The following is a 22,261-nucleotide window of genomic DNA, read 5'->3' on the forward strand; positions in this document are numbered from 1 at the left end:
AAAACGTATCAGAGAAAATTAGCTACAGAAATAAAATAACTCCAAATGTATTGATAGAGCTTGATTTTTAGAAATGCTTGATTTTTTAACCTAAAACTGAAATAGTTGACAGTATTTTTTAGAAATAATTTCAACCAGCTGCTGTAATGTCTCTGCACAAACAGAGGTAAGATTATAAAGTTAAAGCCAGTGAAAAGTTTCCTTTCCTTAGATCTGATTTATTTATTCTTAGCTTAATTTTTCATCAAATTGACTCAAATAATGTGAGGTTGTTATTCCTTTCTGCATTATGAAAATTGAGCATGTTTATTTACTGTTTGTCATAGTAATTTATTTATTTATTAATTTTCAGAGAATTAATCTGTGAGTTTCAGCCTCCTAATTGAATGTAGGTTTGATAAGCAGCATATGATTCAGTTTCAGGCAGGAAGAGTTTAGAATTCCAGTTTCACCATAACTAGTTACATGATCTTGTTTATGTTATTTAACCTCTCAGCGTCAAAGTTTCTTCAAATGTAAGTGTTATCATAATGAGTAGATGAGATAAGTATGTAAAACCTTAGCATTGTCTCTCAGATGAGCTTCCTCAAACATCCTTATTATCATTTTATAGTGGAACTATCTGCCTCTAATGTGATAACTGACTTTCTTTTTAGGAATAAAGAAGATAATGGGTTTACTGTGTGGGAGTATGTGCTATAAAATTTTTATATAATTTAATTTTACTTTATATTTAAATTAGCTCTCACAATAGTTCTGTGAAATATTATTCTCATTTTCACAATGGAAAAAAAAAAATCCCCCCAAACCAAAAAACAAACCTGAAACTCAGGGAGAGTTGTATTTTTAATCCATTTCTCTTGGAATGCAAAGCCTGTAGGCTGTCCCAATAATCACACACATTATAAATTAAAATTAAGTCCTGATGCCATAATTCATATAAGAATTGCTTTTCCTTTTCAAGTTATACATTATCTTCAATTATAGATACTATTTACAAACTGAGACAATCAGGAGAGAAAGAGAACATCTCTTTGAAAACCTACAGATTTTGAGAGTGATTTAGGTTACAACAGTTTTTCTTTCATTATTCTTATTCATACCAGTTGGTACTTTGATCTCACTGACTTGATCTGCCTCCCCCTTCCCATTAGGCAAAAAGCAAGGTCACTTTTTTTTTCCAGAAGACTCAGAGAAACAGAATTCTAACTTACAAGATTATTCGAAGATAATCTTAAACTAATAATTTGAAAATACTCTGAATTGATTCTTCTGAAATTTTTTTTCATGCTGTCATAATGAAGTTCTTACATGATGAGTTCTTACTCAGCAAACAGAGTCAGAAGTAGAATAAATCATTCTAGAAAAAAAATTAGGGCTATTATAAAACCAAACTGTTACCCAAGATATCAAATTAATCCAATGCTCTGTTCTTGTCACTGACAAATTAACCTAGCATACAGACCTAACACCAAGAAAAAGATCGTCAGGGGAAAGACAGAGAATTGGAAAACTGTGTAGTAATGTTGAGGCTGAAGATTGTATTGAGGATATATGTGTTCACAAGCTCACTTATGGCTTCCTAGGAGTTTTAATATAAAAAGAGAAAATTCAGTACACATAGAGAATGTGGGAAGGTAATCTAAGTTTCCAGTTATATTGTGGAATTTAGGGAGCTTCTCACAATTTATATAAAATAATAAAAACAATCTCTTGATCTTTGATAGACATTGAAGTATAGTTGCTTTTTAAATTGGACAATTTGTAGAATGCTGTTTCTTTTCTCCTTATGATTTATTGTGAAGCCATCATTATGATTTATTATGAAGCCATCCTTATGATTGACTGTGGAATGGCAGAAGTGTCCTGAAAATCATTTCTAGTTGTTTTATTTAACACAAGGGCAAGCATTTGTTTGCTGAATAGGTTAATTTTCACTTGCAGTGAGCTACAAGCTTGATTCAACAATGAGATTTCCAAGATATGAGAATTCATTAAAAAGGAAGGAATAGAAAGGACTATGAAGCTGGTTATCATAAATCACATGGGACTAGGAAAAAATGTGAATGAGTAGTTAGGAAGGAAAGTATGAAATGATGTCTTACTGACTTGGATATAGCCTTGATTACTTTACCAGAAATATCCCAGAAATGGTTTACAGATCAAAGAGTCACACACAGCTATGAATCCCAGAAGACTGTTCATTGAGAACAATGAATTTTACATTTGTAAGTATCTATCATTCTTCAATGGCCATAAATTTATTCACAGAATATGTATTTATAATGTTTGTTTTTCTTCTAAGTGCTGTTAAGCCTTTTTCTCTAGTCTCTGAGGAATAGTGAAAGAATAAGTTCATTTTCTTGTGAACTTCACATGCTCTCGCAGTAGCCTTGGCCACCATCCATTTCAACTGGAATTTTCCTTAATTTGAAAGCAGCAATACTTTTTTGCTAGAAAGTGAAGTAAGTGAAAAGATAGCTCATGTATGTAAGGGAAGAAAACAAAGTTGAGAAATTTCATAGGATTATAATGTATTACATACTACAAATCAACAAACATATATCTTGAAATTAAATATTCTTTTGCAGAAAATTCTCTCCTGACATTGGAATGTAAACTTGACCGTTTAATGCAAATTCACAGAATTACTGATATGAAAATGTACTGAGGAAATTTATTGAGGAACCTTAGCTTCTTTTTAAAATAAATGCATTATTATTATTACTACTGTTATTTAGGAAGACAAAATCAAAGGTTTTCATTGCTATTTCATGATTACTCTAATGTGCTGACAAAATAGAACTTCTATTAAGTGAATCCTGATGTAGATAAAAGGAAAAATATAAAAATATATGAGATAGAAATTAGAATATATATATATAGAGAGAGAGAGAATACTAATATCACTTAGATGTGAGAAATTCTGGAGAAAAAATGTTTCACGGAGGATAACGTTTTATTTTAGACATCTGTACAGTTTGGTGTCCTTGGCCCATAACGCACATCCAAAACTCAATATCTAGTCTGCCTCCATTCTCCCCTGGACTCGCTAATATCTGAGGAAGTCATGGCAATAAATCCATTATCTGTGGCTTCAGAGGAGGAGCAGAAGGTTGGGACAGTGACCATGAGAGTGGAAACTCAGAAACCTGTCATGTTGTTAAAGATTTAACTCCAATGACTTCCAGATTTGGGAGACATACCCATTTGAGCGACCTTTCTCCTGACACAACTGGCTTTTCTATATTACACTAGGAAATAATATTACAAGAATTTGGGTGACAAAAATTGGGAAGTTAGATGCTTTTCTTGGAGTGGAAGAAAAGACAAGGTGTTTCCCATTGGGAAGGGAGTCATTTAGGGGAGGCTGTTAAGTAAACAGGTAGCATTTCTATTCCAGTATTTCCAGGTTTTAGAAAAACCCAGGTTAAAATCCCTGCTCTTCCCACTTAGGTTCTGTGATTTGGATACGAGTTTTAAAATTGTTCTTACCTGTTTCCACTCAGTCAAATAGGGATTTTATAAAGAAACATTCTATGTGAAACAGACTCTGGCATATGGTAAAAATCTTACTTTAAAACATGTCATCTATTTTCATTAACTTGTTTAAAAATCTCCTAAATTAAATTAGCATGGCATAATAGTTGACTTCCAGAGGCAAATTCCAGTGCTATCTGTGGGTAATCCTCTTTTCTTTAAGTCTTCTCTTTGTGTTTCCTCTTGTAGTTGACACAAGAGAAGAGAAAACAAATGAGGAACTACACAGTAATAAGAGAGTTCATCCTCCTGGGACTGTCCGATGACCCACAGCTTCAGGCTGTCATCTTCATCTTTCTGCTCATCACCTACATGCTCAGCATCACTGGGAACCTGACCATTATCACCCTGACCCTGCTGGACTCCCACCTCCAGACCCCCATGTATTTCTTCCTCAGAAACTTCTCTTTACTAGAGGTGTCATTCACAACTGTCACTATACCCAGGTTCCTGATCACCATTGTTACAGGAGAGAAAACCATTTCCTTTAATGATTGCATTGCTCAGTTATTTTTTTTCATTCTCCTGGGAGCCACTGAATTTTACCTATTGGCAGTCATGTCCTATGACCGCTATGTTGCCATCTGCAAACCTCTGCATTACACAACCATCATGAACCAGAGAGTCTGCATACTCCTTGTCTTCTTTTCTTGGCTCATTTCATTCTTAATGATATTCCCTGTACTCATGTTGCTCTTAAATCTTGATTACTGCAGGTCTAATATTATTGACCATTTCGCCTGTGATTATTTCCCCCTCCTACAACTTTCTTGTTCAGACACCAAATTCCTAGAAATAATGGGGTTTTCCTGCGCTGTGTTCACTTTAATTATCACCTTGGCACTGATATTCCTGTCCTACATATATATCATCAGCACAATTGTGAGGATTCCTTCTACCAGTCAGAGGACAAAGGCCTTTTCCACATGTTCATCCCATATGATTGTCATCTCCATCTCTTATGGCAGCTGCATCTTTATGTATATTAAACCCTCAGCAAAGGATAGAGTGTCTTTGAGCAAGGGTGTGGCTGTGCTCAACATCTCAGTAGCCCCGATGCTGAACCCCTTTATTTACAGCCTAAGGAATCAGCAAGTCAAGCGAGCCTTCATGGACATCGCGAGGAAGAGTATTTTTCAGAAGCAAATGAAATGATGTGGTGTAATGAATTAGAGACACATTGCTGGGAAAGTTAAAATTTTCAATAGTGTAGTCAAAACACAATGATCTCCATGCCATCGTTGTGTATTCTCTTTCCTTCTAGCAGTTTACAAGCCTGTTTGTTTAGTATCTTTCTCATTCAATTTGCATAACTTTGCTTAAGTCTTTCTGACTCTCATTCTTCTGAACACTTGTTAGTTGCAACTTCTTAAACAAAAAACTTTTAAGGTTAAAATTGCATTTTGAGTTTTGTTTAGGAAAGAAACAATCACCAGGAATGGAGGACACTGTATAAAGATGTCTGTGATATTTGACTGACTTACAACAGAAAACATAATCTTGTGAGTTTCATTTCTGTTTGACAGAAGTTCACTTTACCATATTGCAGTTTCTCAGGAAAATTTTTTTTGATGCCATATAATTTACTGAAAAATGTGAAACTTTGTTTTTAAGCTAAGAAACATTGGGGGGAAGGTATAGCTCAGTGGTAGAGTGCCTGCCTAGAATGCATGAGGTCCTAGGTTCAATCCCCACTACCTCCATTAAGTAAATAAACCTAATTGCCTCCCCCTAAAAAATGAAAGCAAAACAAAAAACTCTTTAAAAAAAACTGAGAAACATTACTTGTTGCTTACTTTAATAGACGATGTCCAAATAATTTATTCATTGATTTAAAAAGTATAGATTTTTAGCAATATGTACTTCTGTAGGAATAGTGCTAAATAAAGCTCCATTTTTCTAAATCCCATAAAAACACAGTAGATGCAGGCAGATATACATAGAAGAAAATAGTGAAGAAATAACCATTTTAGATATTTAGGATAAATTCACTTTCTGTAATTTCATGGAAGGTAAGCTCCCCTTTGTGATTTTGCTGAATTATATGTATATATAAAAGCTTCTCAAAATTTGGACTAGTTTGAAACAGGGCATTTATCCAGATTATTTTATACCTAAAAAATTGCATTTAAGTTTTGTAGAAGATAAAAGCTTCAAATGAATGCAAAATCTTCCATTTTATATAAAATTAGGATTTCATCTGTTAAAATACTCTCACATTTATTCTGCTTGAGGCATTAATAAGTGCCTAAAGTATTTTTGGAATGGGGTGTGTGTGTGCGCACGTGTGCGTATGCGTGTGTGTGTGTGTGTTTGTCTGTAAAGTGAAATAATGATTATAGATATTAAAAAGTATTCTAAATTATATAAACCAAATTTGGTAATACAAAAATAAACCTAATTAGTGGTGCAACATTCCTAATAATCATTATGAGATACATTCACTTGAGAGATACAACACAGGATTTGTGGAGAAAAGAAAAAAAATTGACAGAAAATTGAAAGAGATACAAAATATTAGAGGAAAATTAAGAATGGTTTCTGCCATTCATTCCATCCTATCTGAAGTATAATTTCTATGTTACATAAGACAAATAGTTGACAAACTTGAGGTTCCTATACCCTCTAAGCACATGTTTCCCATGGGTAAATCAGGTTATAAGTTCAGGTAAATCAAGTATAAACAACTTACCACAGGGAGGGAAATAATCTAAATGCTTATTTCATAAATAGCTATCAATAAATTGTAATAAATACTAATATTGTTCTACATATCTAACTGCTACAGTTATGAATATGTAAGGCTTATATTTTTAAGACAAGAACACTTAACATGAGATCTACCCACTTCAAATTTTGAGGGGGCAGTACAGTGTTAACTACAGGCAGTGCTGCGTAGCAGATCTCTAGAACTTACTCATCATGTATAACTGAAACTTTATGCACATTTTTATGTACAACTTTAAGTACAATTTTATTTTTATGTACAATTTTGTTTCTATGTACAATTTTTATTATTTCTACGTGATTCTCTTACTGCAGATTTTAACTTAGACCTAACATAGCCTTTACCATTAGATACCATCTTTAAGCTGAAGGTCCTTAATTCAATGGTCAGGAAGCATATTTTTCATAGAGCAAAGCCTTCTATGACTTTTATTACATGCTTGGCACTTTCCTAAAGATTTCACACAGAGACGTCATTGAAAGCTCAACTCTGTGAGATAGACAGGTGTTCAAAGGAATTTACGGATGAACTAACTCAGGCACAGAGGAGTTCAGGACTTTTAAAATAGCAAATGGCCAGGATTCACTCTTCCTTATGGAAATATCTATGATGCAATTTTTTTCATTTTATTAAAAACAGAAAAATTAAAACCTACTATTATTTAACACATATAAATACATAAACATATTAACGTCTGCTTTCTTGAAAAGCACCTAGCCATCTCTTTGACTGAAGGAAATTCTTCTGAAATAATAATGATACTTATTATTTTAAACAGAAAGGGAAACAGATTGTATTAGAATAAAGCCCATAATGATGACACATGGGTAGGCTGAATCGTCATGAAACGTTGCCAGGAATTCACATGCAAGGAACCTCAGTTTTTAAGCCCTTCCAGTGACATTATTTTCTCCCTTTCCCCCTAACATCTCAGGTTCCTCATGGCAGTGGCTTCAGTGTATCTCACCTCAGGTGAGGTAGTAGCAGGAGTTGGAAAAGATGAGTGTTATATGCCTAAGGAAAAACCAATCACTTTTATTAAAAATTAATTATATTTACCAATTTTGAAGTCTTAGTGCAAATAAACCCTCGGCCCCCAGCTTGGGCACCCTATCCCTGGGGTCTGGCTCCAGGAGCACAAGCCCCCTTGGCTGGTCTGAGGACCAGCGGGGCTTATTGGAGGGCTGTAGAAACTGAGGCTCTGCTCTTGAGGAGTGGACAAACAGACCTGCTTGCTCCCAATCTCAGACACTGGTAAATGCCTGGTGCCCTGATCAGCCTGCCAGATTCCCCTAGCGTGTCCCCCAGCCACGCAGGCTCATGCTCCAGCCCCCTGGGCCCAGCCCCAACCCCAACCCAAACACAGACTGTCATTGTGCTAGGGAGAAGCCTAGCTCACTCTGGACTGCTGTTCTAGCCCCTCGGGGCCCCTGACCCCTCCACCCCCACTCCCGGCCAAGGTGGCTACGATCCTCAATCCGGGGAGAAGGCTTGGCTTGCACTGATCTATGGCTCTAGTCACTCTGCCTCCAGCCATACCTCCCAGGGAGACGGCTGCCAGCACACACCAAGAGAATACTCGGCCAGTGCTCACTTCAGATCCAGCTCTCCTATCAAAGCCACTGTGCACAGGCAGACTGCACAGAGATGTCCACATAAGGATATGGCTTTAAGACTGAGATAGGTAACTGTTTCTACCTCATGTCATAGGACAAACAAGGAAAATCAAATCAAATGCAAGGACAGTGGCACATGTATCAAAGAAAGAAAAAAAAACCAGAGAAAAAAACTAATGAAATAAATATAAGTAATTTACACAATAAAGAGTTCAAAGCAACAGTAACAGAAAACACTCCATGACTTGGGAAAATAACAGAAGAACATAGTGAGAACTTCAACAAAGGGAACTAGAAAAAGTAAAAGTGAACCAATCAGAGCTAGAGAATACAAGAACTGAAATAAAATGTACACTGAAGTGAATTAACCGAAGATTATGAGATACAGAAAAACTCATTAGCAACCCAAAAGACAGAATACTGGAAATCACCCAATCAGAACAGCAAAAAGAAAAAAATTTTTTTTCTAATGAAGATAGTTTAAAGGACCTCTTAGACAACATCAAGTGTACTAACATTTCTATTATAAGGGTCCCAGAAGGAGAAGAGAGAGAGAAAGGAGCAGAAAATGTATTTGATTAAATTATGGCTGAAAACGTCTCTAACTTAAACAAGGAAATGGATATCCAAGTTCAGGAAGCAAAGAGAGTCCCAAACAAGATGAATCCAAAGAGACTCAAACCAAAACATATCTTAATTAAAATGGAAAACGTCCAAGATAAAGAGATAATTTTAAAAAGCAGTGAGAGAGAAAAAAAGTCACATAAAAAGCAATCTCCATAATCAGCTCATTTTTCAGCAGATACTCTGCAAGTCAGAAGGGACTAGCATGATATATTTGAGATGTAATGTACAACATGATAAAGATAATTAACACTGCTGTATGTTACGTATGAAAGTTGTAAACAGAGTAAATCCTGAGTTCCCATTATGAGGAAAATGTTTTTCTGTTTCTTTAATTTCTCATCTATATGAGATAGTTAATATTCAATAAACCTATTTCATGATGTTTGTAATCAAATCATTATGCTGTATTCCTTCCATTTATACATAGTGCTGCATGTCATTTACACCTCAATACAACTGGATGAAATATATAGCATTTATATTCTATAAAGTAGTTATTATGTGATATGTATTATTATTTTATGTAATTATATAATGAATGTGTGACTTATTATTAACTGATTATGTTATTTTAACTATCAAAATATTTGAGAAAAATAAGAGCAACAATAAAGATAATTAAGAATATTCAGAAACCAGAACTAAAATAAACAAAAGATCTGTATTTTGTGATACTTCTCACTAGTATGTTAATGACATGGTAAGTAAATGCAAGACCAAGATGAAAAGTAAGAAAACAAAATTGACCCTATAATTAAGTATTGCTACTGATAAGGAGGATTATTAGCTGACCTATGGAACAGCATTTTTAAAAAATTGTGAGCACAGTATGTATATTATAATAGTTATTATTTATCTCAGAATTATGAAACAGCCTTATTTCTTGAAGCCCCAACAATAACAAAACCTAGAGATAAACAAAAAGTGCACATGTAGAGAAATCATACATGCCAAGATGAATAAATAATATTAGATTAAGTTCTCTTTTTGTAAGAATTAACATTTATTTTTATTAGTCTTGAAATTATTTTGTAGATGTCAACGTTTAGGTCCTCTATGGGATACAAAGATGAACATAACCATTCTCAAGGGAGACTCATGATAGAGAAGAGTTAGGAGGCTACTGAGAATGCCAAGGGAGGTTTCGAGAAATCCCCATGGTCTACAGTAAGGAGAGATGCTCCTTGACTTTGCCTTGTTCCCAGGAGATGAATGCATGACTCTCTTCATAGGTCAAAAGAGCTAGACTTGAAAATCTGAGCTACTAATGCCAACAGACGGACATCAGATCTAAGAATCTATACTCATAAGACCTGATATTGTCATATCCCTCTCAGTTCTCTCTTTAAACATGACTTTCTTAAACTTCTAGATCAACATTATTGAAGAGGACTGCAGTATGTTTCCAGGTCTTCTTAAGATTTCTGACAGTACAGTTTTACTTCCTGAACTATTTCCCTTTAGTCATAAAATAGAGAAAATGGGAGGATATAGCTCAACTGCTAGAGCACATACCTAGCATGCACAAGGTCTTGGGTTCAATCCCTACTAACTCCTCTTAGAAAAAAAATAAACAAAAATAAATAAATAAATAATAAAATAGGGAAAATTAAATCAAACTGGATTAGTTGTCTTTTACTTGTCTGACAGAGAAGCAATGATTTTATATTTAATTATTCACAGCAGAACTGTGGCTGTCTGAAATATGGAGAAATTAGTTGTCCTGATTTTAGCAGACCAGATACACTGTGTGTATCCAGCACAGCTAGGGATGAACTGAATAGATTAGGATGAAGGAGAGGTCCTACACATCTCTGGATAACCATCTGGATCAGTCATCTCATTTGAAAGATAAATGTGAGGCAGAACTACAAGGTAGTAAAACATTTTTCCATAAAGCTTAGTAGCTGTGAAAGAAGGATGTCCAAATGGAAAATGCACTGGGCTACAATCTGGGTGACACAGATGCTAAGATCTGAGGCAAGCAGTTATTTTTCAATTTGTGCTTCAGTGTAAAGTAAAAAATGAATAAATACTGCATATCACCTTAAGCTCAGAAATAAAAATGTTTCTCACTATATATACTCCTAACAAGTTATAGAAGACATCAAAATTAATGATTTCATTGGAGTTATTTTTAAAAAATCATTAAATTAGTAAGTGAATATGTTCTCTATCAGAGTAATAATGTATTACTATATAATATGTACAGAATGTTCTCATATATCTTGATAATTATATACATAAATATTAATATTAAAATGAAATTAGTAATTAATTAATATTTAAAGTTTATTTTATTTTCTAAGAAAATTATATTAATTTCACATATCATAAAATATAATGCATTGTTATTTTAGTTTCTATGTTTCATTTTTTATCTTTTGATGAAATTAAGGTCATCCATTTCTGTTTCTAGTTGGTAGTATCTTCTAAGAAATATATGACAGAAAAAAAGAAAAACGCATATTTATGTGATTATTACAACAAAAATGCAATGACTTGTATAAAGTAGACAAAGAAAAAAGCACTGATTTCATTTAACATATCTCCATAGTGTGACTTATTGTATGAAATTTTCTAACTTCACCTGCTAGATTTAAAATAAAGCAGGACTCACAAATATATACTAAGATATAATGCAAATAAGAGAGTCTGATGAAAATAACATCAGCATGGATTCTAGAAAATGTTTTAGAATTGTATCAATCAGTGATGATATTGATCATGATGAATTATCTTCCATTTCTTCCCTATCATATACTTTCCACCTAAATATCCTGAAAGAAGGAAAAAGGAGAAAGAGATAGAAATGAACCACACAGTGATCACAGAGTTTGTCCTCCTAGGCCTTTCTGATGATCCTCACCTTCAGATTGTGATTTTCCTCTTTTTATTTATCACATATGTATTAAGTGTCACTGGAAACCTCACTATCATCACCCTGACTTTGCTGGACTCCCATCTACAGACGCCAATGTATTTCTTCCTCCGAAACTTCTCTTTCCTAGAAGTCTCCTTTACCACTGTATGTATCCCTAGGTTTCTGGGGGCAATTATCACCAGAGATAAGACTATTTCTTATAACAGTTGTGCAGCTCAGCTATTTTTCCTCATTTTCATGGGGGTGACAGAGTTTTACATTCTAACTGCCATGTCCTACGACCGCTACGTTGCCATCTGCAAGCCCCTTCATTACACAACCATCATGAGCAGGAAGGTCTGCAGCCTGCTTGCACTGTGTGCATGGCTGGGTTCCTTTCTGACTGTTTTCCCACCCGTTGTGCTTCTCCTCCAGCTGGATTTCTGTGCCTCCAATGTCATTGATCACTTTGCATGTGACTATTTCCCCCTTTTGCAATTATCTTGCTCAGATACGTGGCTCCTAGAAGTAATGGGATTTTACTTTGCTGTGGTTAGTTTGCTGTTCACCTTGGCATTAGTGATTCTGTCTTATATGTACATCATCAGGACTATTCTGAGAATCCCATCTGCCAGTCAGAGGAAAAAGGCTTTCTCCACGTGTTCCTCTCACATGATTGTCATTTCCATCTCTTATGGGAGCTGTATATTCATGTATGCTAATCCCTCGGCCAAAGAAGAGGCATCTGTCACTAAAGGAGTAGCTGTTCTCAACACGTCTGTTGCCCCCATGCTCAACCCCTTCATTTACACCCTGAGAAACCAGCAAGTAAAACAAGCCTTCAAAGACATGGTCTATAAAGTAATATTTTCTGCCACGAAATGAATTTTTTGTCAAAAATAAAGGACACTCTGAAGAGCTATTATGTTAAATCTTGGAATTCCTGCATGTCATACAACTATGCTTGCTGTTTATAGTTTCTTTAGTTGCTTTACACCCACATTACAGTTAATGTATTTTCCCAACCCATTTCTTCCACTTCCGTGCCTAAGTTTCTCCAGTGCATTGTTCATTGACATTTAAAAATACAGGAAAGGTTATTTCTCCTACAGAATTTTCTGGGAATGAAACGTATTTCTTTAAGACATACTTTATAGCATAAGGTAAAAAATAATTTTAATTCTTTTAAATATCATTCCCTAAACGGATCCTATGATTTCACATCGTAGTTCAAATGTAGAGTTCCAGAATTAATGTCTAATTTCTTGTGTATTTTCAAGATGAACATTGATGATTTCTTGAGGTGTAAAGAATCTACATGTTCATATTATTAAATATTAATTTCAGTCCAAAGAAATAATATGTAGTAGAATATTGCACATTAAATGTACAGGTTTATACTTTGTGAAATTTAGTGTATATTTTAAAGATAAATATTGTTCATGATATTATGTCATATTTACATAATTTCTATGTTTTCTGTTTTCTATCACTTTTAGAAAATGTTTATATTAAAAAATTAAAAAGAAATGCTATAAAACTAAAACACTGCCACTTTCCTGAAGTCAAGGATCATCTTTATGAGTTATTTTGATTTCTTTGTCAGGTGTTCATACATCTCCATTTCTTTAGGGTCTGTTTCTAGAGATTTATTCTGTTTGTTTCATTGCGATACTTTTCTGTTTCCTCACATTCCTTGTAACTTGGTTTTGTTGCTTACACATTTGACAAAACAGCCACCTCTCTCAGTCTATTTAAATATGACTTGTAAAGGGAAGACCATCCCCATTCTGTCCACTAGAGATTCTGGGGACTGCTCAAATCTTTTCTGAGGATGTGTCTTCTCAAATTTGTGTTTGGAGATTTCTAATCAACAGATTTTTGTCCATTTTATGTAGCAGGAACTTAAAATCTATTGCTCTGTTTAATAGTATGTTTGACTCCATAAATGGTGGAAACAGACCATGTTTTGTCTAATATTCTCTGAATGTTATTTCAAATGGTGGTGAATTTCATTTGAGTAGCCAACCAAATCCCTTATTCACAGCGAAGACCGATATTCTCTCTGTGCTGTTAGGCATTCCCTCCTCTGCCTTTTCATCCACTTGTACCTCTCTTCTCATAAATGGAACTGTATTAATGATTTCAGTTTAAGGAGAGATTTAAGATAGAATTGTCCTTTTTAACTTATTTTTGTTTTTGAAATTTTATATTCATTTAGAAGTAATTATCTCTTTTCACATTTAAAATGTATTTATTTTTTAGTGCAGTATAGTTGATGGAAAATATATATTTCAGGTTAACAACATAGTGATTCACAATTTTAAAAAGATATATTCCATTTATGGTTATAAAATATTAGGTATATTTCCTGTGTTGTATTGCATATCTTTGTAGCTGATTTATTTTAACATAGTGGTTTGCATCTCTTAACCTCTCACCCCTATCTTGCCCCTTCCCCCTTTCCTCTCTTCACTGGTCACCACTGGTTTATTCTCTATATCTGTGAGTCTGTTTTCCTTGTTTTGTTATATTCACTTGCTTATTTTATTTTTTAGAATTCACATATAAGTGTTAACATACAGCATTTGTCTTTCTCTGTCTTATTTTACTAAGTATAATATCCTCCAGGTTCATCCATGTTGTTACAAATGGAAAAATTTTATTCTTCAGATAAGTTTTTGTCAATGGAGAGGATCAACTTTCCCTTACCCTGTCTCTCTGCCTCTCCTGTCTACCTACATCGCTGTCATATATGTCATATATGTAGTGTTTACTCATTTAGTTAACATTTGCATGTTGTTTTCTATACTCCTAATTTTCCCTTTTGTATTTCTGCCTGCTTGTTACAAGTTATAAAGGCAGTTGTTTTATTTCTTTACAAACTTCCCCAGTAACGAATTCATAAACAAATAAAATTATCATTTAATTTTTATTTTGTGATAGTATCATGTTAAATCTATTTGAAAAAAAAATGTAACCCATTCTATGAAAGTACAATGGTAAGAATAGGTGAGTGCCTACAGACACTCACACCTGATTATAGGCAATAAGAAAAAGGGTTTCTATTGTGGACTCAAAATACATAGGGCTCTTTACATTAACTTACATATCAGACAAACCTGGAAATCAAGAAACCAAAGTCAAATCCACTTAGCCTGTACGTAGTTAGACATAACTACTGTCCCAAGACAACAAATTTTCTTCATGATACACTGCAGGCGAGGGGCTCATTAGTTATAGGAACTGGGCTTGGGCACATTTTTCACAGTTTTCAAATACTTCCTCCCAGGGTCATTTTCTTGGGTTTGAGTGAATGATGTAGGACCTTCTGTGAAAGAGACAATGGAAAGATCAAGACAGTATTGTAGATGTGCTGATAAAGGAAAGCTAAGACATAAATTATGCTTATGTCATCTTTTCCAAGATACTCTCTAGAATGTCAGTGTCTAACACCATTCTAGATTCTGAGTTTGTCATTTTCTTCATGAGTGTAGGAAAGACCATATTTGTATGAATTGAAAGAATCTGAATATAAATATGAATTTTATCAGGGTAGCTTAATTTACCTTCATAGACCATGGCTTTCCTTTTCCAGTATAATTGGTAAAAACAGCATAACCTTCAGTTAAATCACCTATTTTTTAGGAAATATTTTCAAAGGAAAAATAAGGAAAATTCAATCTCTTCTGTTGCACAGAAAGTGCAATTATTTTCTGGGAAAACTAATACAACAGTTAATGCAGCCTCACTTAATATAGCAAGTTTAATAATTCTTAAAACATATTTTACCTGAAATGTCTATTTAATTTTGCAACACATTTTAATTATATTTTATTGATAAGTTGAAGGAGATATTTTAATCATGCTTTTAGACTGTATACCATATTTTCGTGGTGACATGGAAGAAATTTTAGAGATACTAAGATACATATTTTTATTTCACATAAAATAAAATTTATTTTTGTATGTGGATTTTAGTAAGCTTCTTATAACAATCTCTATTTTCATTTGAATCCATAGTCAACCTTGCTTTGATATGAGAAACAATGCAGATTACTGATATCTAAATATTTGTTACATGGATGCAAGTTGATTTTTCCCATATAACTTAAAATAAGACCTTGTTTTTAGGCTAATAAAAGAGGCATTGAAGATATATACATACGTATAACTGAAAGAATGAATTGAGGCGCTTCAAGAATTTATGTAGTGAAACTCAGAGTTTTTCATTTAGCTGTGTTTTTAGAGGTGCTTCTTTTACACAATCACAGTCATTTGTTTGAAGAACAGGCCATTCTCTGGACCATGTTCTTGAAGGCTTGCTTCACTTGCTGATTTCGTAGTGTGTATATAAACGGATTCAAGAGGGGAGCCACTGAGGTGTTGGGCACAGCTACTCCTTTGCTTAAAGTCACTCTTTCCCGGGCAGAAGGCTTAATGTACATGAAGATGCAGCTGCCGTAAGAGAGGGAGACAACTACCATGTGAGAGGAACACATGGAAAAGGCTTTTTTCCTTTGACCTGTGGAGGGAAATTTCAGAATTGTCCGGATGATACAAGTGTAGGAGAGAATAACTAGTGTGAGGGTGAACATGAGTGTTACCACAGCTAAAAAAAATGCCATAGTTCTAGAAAGCGAGTGCTTGTGCAAGAAAGCTGCAGAATTGGAGAAGAATCACAGATAAAGTGATCGATTATATTGGAGGCACAGAAATCCAACTCACCAGCAGGATTATTGGTAGAAAGATGATCAGGAATCCTGCAAGCCATGAGCCAAAGACTAGAAGCATGCAGACTCTGCTGTTCATGATGGTCGTGTAGTGCAGGGGTTTGCAGATGGCCACGTAGTGGTCATAGGACATGGCGGCCAGAAGGTAAAATTCCATCACCCCCAAGAAGATGAAGAAAAACAACTGAGCCACACAACCATTATAAGAAATGGTTCTGTCCCCCGTCACAACAGTGACAAGGAATCTGCGAATGCACGCCGACATAAATGTAACTTCTAGGAATGAGAAGTTCCGAAGGAAGAAATACATTGGAGCCTGCAGATGGGGATTTGAAAGGGTGAGGGTGATAATGATCAGGTTCTCAGTCACACTCAGCATGTAGGTAACAAGAAGAAATATAAAAAGTACAACGTGCCACTGTGGGTCATTTGTCAATCCAAGAAGAATAAATTCTGTTACTTCTGTGTAATTTCTCGGTATTTTCCTTCTTTGTAATGACATTCTTTGTTCTAGCTGTAAAATAGATGAAGATAAAAGAAAGCTATGACACCAGAAAAGAAATACACACACATGCATGCACGCACACTTCAAAATATTGCTGCCTTGTGCTTTTAGAGAAAAATTATTTTGTAGCATGTAGAAACAAAATACTTAAAAAACCCTGTAATTCATTATGATATATATTAATTCACTATTCTATAGTTCCTTCATTGTATTCTCACACATTTCAGTATAAATGTCTGTCTTCTGAATATTTGAGTATATTCCTGAAAATAACAAAAAAAAGAAATTAAAGCCCCAAGTAAAACTCTTATTTAGAGCTGCCTTCCAATTACCACAATATTCTTGAAGATACTCTTTTGTTGCTTTCTTCCTCATATACATTGTAAATATTTCTATTTTTGAATAAGCACTTCTCTCTCCTTACCCATTTGAACTTTCATAATCCTCGGAGACAACTCTGTTGTCCATTTGATAGAGTAATGCATCCCAGAGAATAGTATATAGAGGTATTTAATGGATGAGAGCGTTTTCCCAGTCTAACCTCAATGTCTACACTGCAATACACTCTAGTTCTAATTACTAATCTATTATAATGGTGTCTTGTAAGAATGTAAATATACTCTTCTTGAATTTTTTTTGTTAAATGCTTATCATGAGTCTACACTGTGCAATGTCTGAATACATTTTTATGTAAATATATGTGAAAACATACAAACTAGTATTTTTACTTAAGCCCTAATTTTATTTTTATAAACTGCCAATGTTTTTACTTATTTCCAAAATCGTTGTGCATTTCTCCACAGTATTGCTTATTTTTTCCTTCAGGGATAATAAAAGGGAATAGTTGACATTCAAGGTAAGTTTTCGAGAGGCAAAGAATCTTTCTTTTCTTTTTTCCCACTTTTGGTTTCTAATACAATTCTTGGTAGTGTACAGGATTTAATTGTTTGCTCCCATTTTAAGTTATTCTTTTCCATTGACCCTTCAGATGTGCTGTCATCTAAGATACTATTTTTCAACATTACATGTCCAGAAAGCCTGCCTAAGTGTGTAAGGCCTCATTTGTTTTCTATACTCTTCAGAGGTTTAGTGATACTATTTTGTCAGCAGCAGCCAATTAATAGGATAATGAACTTACTCACAGTGTTTGCCCACATAATTACTGAGAGGGATATTTTCTCACTTTCAATCATCTGTTCTCTTTGTGGTCATAAGCTATGCATCTTCTTTTTGTCTTTTACCTTTATATGATGAATGCTAAACTTCACTATGTATGAAACTCAAATTCTGCAAAAGTAAAATATAAATATCTCCTCAGGGATAAAATACATCAAGAAGATTATTTTGAATATTGTACAAAAATGATTACATGGTGTCCTAATATTGATTATATTAAAAGTGATTATGAAAAGATATATAGGCAAGAACACAAAATTCATAGATGTCCTATTAATCACAAAATATTTATATTATAATAAACAAAAATGTTGCTAAAAACTGAATTGTAGTCACTTTAAAAGTTTCTTCATTTATATATTTCATATAAATTGTGTAGTTTATTTATTCAGTGTGCATAATTGAGATTACTTGTGTAAAGTATAAATACACACTATTAAAGCAAAAAATAAGTTCCTAAAAGAAACTGTCGAAAAAATACTTTCTCTTATAGCAAATATGACTGGTTCAGTCAATATCATTTCTAATGTCTTCTTTAATTTCTGAAAACTAAGTGCTTTGGGATTTTTAAAAGCCTTCACAATCTGTTTCTCCCCTGTCATCTTATATTTATAACCAAATATCCAAAATATCGATAATAAAGACTAATTCTCAGAGCTCTTCTACGGCTTTTACAAAAAGGCTATTTATCAACCCATTTCTGAACATCAACCCAAATTTCTCTGAGGGTTTGCATTCCCACTTATCCTGCCTGTAGGTGGGTAGGTGATATCCTACCTATTGTCACTTGGAGAAGTATCACCTTGGTACTTGAAATAAGTTACAGTTGAAAGGACAGCGGATGTAATGTCTTTCCAAGCTTCGTGAGCAAGATGATATGATCTTTTGGGCAGAAGTAAAGTTACTGAGACTAGCCATAATTTTATCTCCATTACAGTGGACTCAGGGGGATTAGCTGATGAATAAACAAAAAAGGCACGGTGAAGATTGGTGTTCTCAAGACACTAAGCATTAAACAATGGTCTGAATTAGTACACAATTTAGAACAAAATATTTAGGTGATAGTGGCCTGATACCAGAGCAGAAAAATATATGGAAAGATTTACATTTTTTATAATAATTCATAACTTCGCAAGGAGTAGAAACAGCAACCAAGTGGTATTAGAGATTAACAGTTTCTAAGTGGTGGCAGACTAAGTTGTGAAAAAGTGGGTTTTTCTCCAATCATAAGGAAAATATGAAGACTTCATTGTGATGTTTTAGACTGGGGCTGAGGTCTCCATTATTCTACACCGTAAACGATACCAGACTTGCCCTAAAGGTTTTATATCTTGCCCCTGAATGATGACATAGAAAACCTGATCCTGACTAGAATCACTATCAGTTACTCATTCCATAATTAATTTAGTATGTGTTGGGCTCCAGCTTACTTTCTGAGAATGCAAAGATGACAACGACAGCTCTTTGCATAATTTTCACTTCTTAGAAAAATTGTGAGAATTCGACATTATTTTTGAAATCTCACATTCCCTTTTATCTTGTTCAGTAGAAGCAATATTCTCTCCCAGCATTATTTTACTACTCACTACTTTGATCTGAAAAGACATATATAATATTCCACTTACATTAATTATTCAAGACATATTTTGTTGCTATTTAATCCAGGAGTTCCATAAAACATACATACAGTTTAAATTAAATGGAAATTGGGACTGTTTAATGATCTTAAAATAAAAGAAACTTTCTGAACAAAGATTTTTAAGTTATTCTTACTGTTTCCTTGGGAGACAGATGAAGTTATTCATAGCATATGATTAAGCAAAATGCAGGACATATTGAGGAAAGAGACTATTAAAAAGAACTTGAGTAATGTGACATAAACACGCTCATGTTTAATTGCAAACATCGCTATTGTATTTATCTGATGTTTATCTGTAGGCCAAAATGTTATTTAAAATTATACATCTTGGACAACATTTTATTAAATAAAGCTGCATGGAAAATTACTTTAATTAAAATAATCATCAAAAATTAACTAACTTGAGCAAATCATCTTAACTTGATTACATTTGCAAAGACTCTATTTCCAAATAAGATCATATCTAGAGATTCCAGGTGGACAAGGATTTTTTGAAGAGCACTGTGCAAATCAGGACAGCGCTGAAAACAAATACTTCTAATAAAAATCGTAAACAATAACATATCTCTCTTTAGCATAGCAATTCATGTGCTTTCAATGTTTTTAGTAGAATCTGCTTTTATATCAATATATTCAATAATGGATTATAAGAACATACACGTTTTTAACAAACTTCTTTGAGGACTTCTTAAGCAGTAAAAATACCAATGAAAAACACAAAAATGTAAAAAAAATGTGACATTAAATAGGCCATGAAAAGGACATTTGTTTAAGGTGAGAATTGAGAAAAGAAAACAGAGCATCACCTCATCTAACCACAGCTGACAGTCTGTAAAGGGTAACAATTTTTTTTTCTTTTGTGTGTATGTGCCCCCTGGGAAAGTTCCCCCTGTATGATTTGGGATTTATTAATACATTTTAGAGAGAAGACACATTTGCAAATATCAGGTCCATTAATGGATCAATTTTATGTAAAATACACAGAAGATCATATGATACTTCCAACTTCCATCCTATAGTCCAGAGTTTCTTGTGATACTCTTCATTTGCATATGTATAACTTCTTACCTGATAGGGAGAAGCCTTGCTCATGTTATGAAAATATATACACTTATTTGTTCAAATCTAATGAACATATAGCATAATTTTAGAATGATTTTAACCCTTATGCCTTTGAGAAGCGAACCTGTCACTACAGTGCAGAGTTTGTGATTTTTTTTTTAATCAGCCTCAGATTATCAAGTCAAAGCAGTTTTCCAAAATTACCTAGGCCAATACATTTCTTACGTGCCCCCTTTAGTATTGATCATGCCATTAATTTGTGAAACAGTGAGATTGTTAACAAACTCAGGTTTGGCAGCTCACTGCTCAAAAGCCAATAAATTCAAGAGGCAAGTGTCAGTAGAAAGGAAAGGCTTTAATCAGAAAAGCTGGCAATCTGGGGAAATGGTAGACTCATGTCCGGAGATCCGCTTGGAAGAGCCTGCCCAGCCATGACAGTTTTTAAAAGGAAATATGGAGGGGAGGAATCTGAGTGAGGGGAGGAATCTGAGTGACTCATCGAGGCAGGGGGTTGGTTCTGCCTCAGTGTCCATCACGTGCAGACTGGCTGACTCTTCAGATGCTATCATGCCCCGTGAACTTCCTCCAGGATTGCTAAGGGGGCTGCTGGGGATACTGGGCTAATCATTCTTTAACTGCTTAATTCTTTATCCTTACTTCTTTTTATCTAGGAAAAGAATCAACAGGTTAGATAAGGCATGGTGTGCATTGAGAAGAGTGTAAGTCAGGTGTTACTTTCAATTGTTAGTGGTCACATTGCTGTAATTAGGCTCTTTTAAGCTCATAAGGGGGATCGAAATAGGAAAGGGGCAAAAAAGCTGCTTTCAAGATTTACTTGTCGCTGTATGGGTTCCTCTTCAGTTTCAGCAGCATCCTGGGAGGTATTTTTAAAACATTTTCACTTAGCGGAAGTCACTTCCTGTGGGCTGTTTACTGCTCTATGCGTGTTTGAAAATGCATGGAGTCATGTTTCCACCCCCACAGAAGCACACAGGAGAGCTGTACCATCTCACAAAGTCCCTCATGTTGCCCCATTGCAGTCAACCCTTCATCCCTCTCTCAACCCTGGCAACAACTGATTTGTTTTCTATCCTGATCGATTTGCTGATCCAGATTGTCACACACATAGAATCCTATAATGCTCAGCGTTTGAATGATTCTTTCACTTAGTAAAATGGACTTACGTTTCACTCATGTTGTTTGTGACTCAATAAGGGGCTCTGGTGCTAAGCTTGTTTCTGGTGGGAGGGATTCTGACTCCCAGCATTTCAGAGGCCAAAGGTAATTTTTATGTTTCTTTGTTGTTGCTGCTTTTGGTTTGGTTTGGTTTCATCATCATCACCAATGATTTTTTTTTTAATTAGCAAAAACTTGTAAAACTTTTCATATGTAAGGCTCTTCTTTCTTAGCTTTTACATGGCTTACCATCTCCTGGAAAATGCCAGACTTCGATACATGCTAGAGGTTTGAAAATAGTCTGTGAGCAGTGAATGCATATGTGAGAAAAAATTAACTCCTTTAAGTGAGGTAATTGCAGAGTCTCTAGAAATGCATGACCAATTTCACGAAGCAGAGAAACAGGATCCTTCTGTTGGCAAGGGAGTCTGGGTGGAGCCTCCATGTTCAGATGTTCCGAGTCATCTGAGTCCACAGATGCCTTCATTCCGATTCTCAGTCCCTACTCTTTCCCAGTCAACACCTTAACATTCACCTAAGACATATGGAGAGGTTGTGAATTACATAACTTTTACCATTAAGGAAACTGTAGGAAC

General features: G+C 34.5%; 3 protein-coding genes, 1 non-coding gene and 1 pseudogene across 7 annotated transcripts in view; 3 read left to right on the forward strand and 2 right to left on the reverse strand.

The window, feature by feature from the left end:
* LOC140685360 (olfactory receptor 10C1-like) overlaps positions 1 to 22,261 on the reverse strand; it is a 333,851-nt gene that overhangs the window by 89,231 nt on the left and 222,359 nt on the right. The gene's annotated exons all lie outside the window — the stretch shown is intronic.
* LOC102529651 (olfactory receptor 6C1-like) lies at positions 2,170 to 4,695 on the forward strand. The gene is made up of 2 exons (XM_031673702.2): positions 2,170 to 2,228; positions 3,730 to 4,695. The coding sequence occupies exons 1-2, from the start codon at positions 2,214 to 2,216 to the stop codon at positions 4,693 to 4,695; spliced, it is 981 nt and encodes a 326-aa protein (XP_031529562.2). The 5' UTR covers positions 2,170 to 2,213.
* TRNAS-AGA (transfer RNA serine (anticodon AGA)) lies at positions 5,171 to 5,243 on the forward strand. The gene has a single exon. It is a non-coding gene; the product is annotated as a tRNA-Ser (tRNA).
* On the forward strand, positions 11,324 to 12,259 carry LOC102529402 (olfactory receptor 6C3-like). The gene has a single exon (XM_006219788.3). The coding sequence runs from the start codon at positions 11,324 to 11,326 to the stop codon at positions 12,257 to 12,259; it is 936 nt and encodes a 311-aa protein (XP_006219850.3).
* On the reverse strand, positions 15,649 to 16,576 carry LOC102531777 (olfactory receptor 6C75-like; annotated as a pseudogene).

Source organism: Vicugna pacos, chromosome 12, assembly GCF_048564905.1.
Source record: "Vicugna pacos chromosome 12, VicPac4, whole genome shotgun sequence".
Taxonomy (NCBI): Eukaryota; Metazoa; Chordata; class Mammalia; order Artiodactyla; family Camelidae; genus Vicugna; species Vicugna pacos.